The sequence below is a fragment of the Tribolium madens genome, unplaced genomic scaffold (genome assembly GCF_015345945.1).
Source record: "Tribolium madens isolate multiple individuals breed KSU strain unplaced genomic scaffold, Tmad_KSU_1.1 Scaffold_7;HRSCAF=85;Tcas5.2_LG10, whole genome shotgun sequence".
Taxonomy (NCBI): domain Eukaryota; kingdom Metazoa; phylum Arthropoda; class Insecta; order Coleoptera; family Tenebrionidae; genus Tribolium; species Tribolium madens.
The window spans coordinates 10,370,880-10,372,936 of NW_025401050.1; the positions used below are offsets into that span (position 1 = coordinate 10,370,880).

Consider the following 2,057-nt stretch of genomic DNA (forward strand, 5'->3'; position numbering starts at 1 on the left):
ATAAAAAAAACACAATTTATTTGAAAAAAATCTGAATCTGAAAAAACTTTTTTTGTATCTTCTATATGCAAAAATCGCAATTATTCATAGACAATTTTGTCTAAAAATTAAATTTTCAAACCCAAAAAAATACTAACAATTTTTCACCCTGAAAAAGCCTTATTTGTGTGATTTATGTGCGAAAATCGTTGCAAGATGCAACAATATCTTTAGGAGCGTAAAATTTTAATTAAAAATCAAATTTTGAAACCCAAAGAAATAAAAAAAAAAAAACACAATTTATTTGAAAAAATCTGAATTTGAAAAAACTTTTTGTGTCTTCTATGTGCAAAAATCACAATTATTCATAGACAATTTTGTCTAAAAAATAAATTTTTAAGCCCCAAAAAAATTACCAAGAATTTTTTAACCTGAAAAAGCCTTTTTTGTGTAATTTATGTGCGAAAATCGGTGCCAGATGCAACAATATCAACAGGAACGTCCAATTCTGATTAAAAATCAAATTTTTAAAGCCAAGAAATTTGAAAAAATACCAATTTTTTTGAAAAAATTCTCGACTGTGTTTCAGTATGAAAAAACCTTTTTTGTACCATTTACATGCAAAAATCGGATTCAAGCGGCAATTATTTAAGACAATTATGTCTAAAAATCAAGTTTTCAAACCAAAAAAAAAATCAAAAAATTGGTAACTTTTTCAAAAAATTTTTAGCCTGAAAAAGCCCTTTTTGTGTGATTTATGTGCGGAAATCGGTGCAAGATGCGATAATATATACAGGAACGTAAAATTTAAATTAAAAATCAAATTTTTAAACTCAGAAAAATATAATTTTTTTTCGAAAAAAATCTTAACTGTGTTTCAGTCATAAAAAACCTTTTTGTACCTTCTATGTGCTAAAATCGGACTTGGCAATTATGGCAATTATTCATAGACTATTTTGTCTAAAAGTTAAATTTTTAAACCAAAAAAAAAAAAATTACTAAGAATTTTTCAGCCTGAAAAAGCCCTTTTTGTGTGATTTATGTGCGAAAATCGTTGCATGATGAAACAATATCTACAGAAGCGTAAAATTTTAATTAAAAATCAAATTTTTAAACCCAGAAAAACAGCATTTTTTTGACTGTTTCAGTCTGAAAAAACTTGTTTTGTGTCTTCTATGTGCAAAAATCGCAATTATTCATAGACAATTTTGTCTAAAAAATAAATTTTCAAACCCAAAAAAATTATTAATAATTTTTCATCCTGAAAAGCCCTTTTTGTGTGATTTATGTGCGAAAATCGGTGCAAGATGCAACAATGCCGGCAGGAGCGTCCAGGATTCAACTCAGTAGCCTCAGCAGGATCGCGCAATCCTCCCGCCTTCATTCCTGCAGCCGCAGCAGCAGCAGCAGCAGCAGCAACTTCTGTTTCTCTTCCAGCAGTTCGAATCGAATCGTCGAGTGGCGAGTGTGTTGCTTTCACGTCTCGAGACATTTTTCCACACGCGAAGTGCAGTTATGTGATTGGGTGATGGGGTGCTTGCTGACAGTGGGGGTGCTCTCAACCCTTTGCTTTCTCAAGTGTATTGCAGGTAAATTCGACGTGATGTGAGTGAGGGGTGGTTGAGGGGACAGAAAACTTGGAAAAATGTTAAGAAAGTGTGGATGGAAATGTAAACGATTGGAACGGGTCTCGGGGGAGGAGTTGGGGGGCCACAATTCAATTTCGAGAGCTCGAAAGCGGCTTAATGCGGTTACAAAGTGTTAAAGTTTGAGAAAAAAAATACTAAATTTGCGCAAAACTTCGCATTTTTATTCAAATTTTTGCTAATACATTGGAAATTTTTGGGTCAAAATCAAATTTCTTTAATAATCTTACGTTATTGGTCGTAAAAARGCCCTTAGTTTTGTGGTTTAAAAAAATTATAAATTTTTACCCTTTTTTTGAGAGTCAGATTAGRAATTTTCAAAAATATTTTATTCAAAATTATTTTTTTTATTATTATTTGCACATTGTTGATCCTAGAAATACCTTTAATTTTAAATAGCAATTATTTATAGACAATTTTTACTGAAAATAC

At 30.7% G+C, this 2,057-nt stretch overlaps 1 protein-coding gene across 1 annotated transcript in view; it reads left to right on the forward strand.

Moving 5' to 3' along the window:
* The first annotated feature begins 1,386 nt into the window (after positions 1–1,386).
* Positions 1,387–2,057, forward strand: part of LOC123009757 (mucin-5AC) — a 47,729-nt gene continuing 47,058 nt past the window's right edge. Inside the window, exon 1 of the mRNA XM_044406267.1 lies at positions 1,387–1,568. Within this exon, the coding sequence (XP_044262202.1) occupies positions 1,508–1,568 (61 nt within the window). The 5' untranslated portion in view covers positions 1,387–1,507. The remainder of the gene's footprint in view (positions 1,569–2,057) is intronic.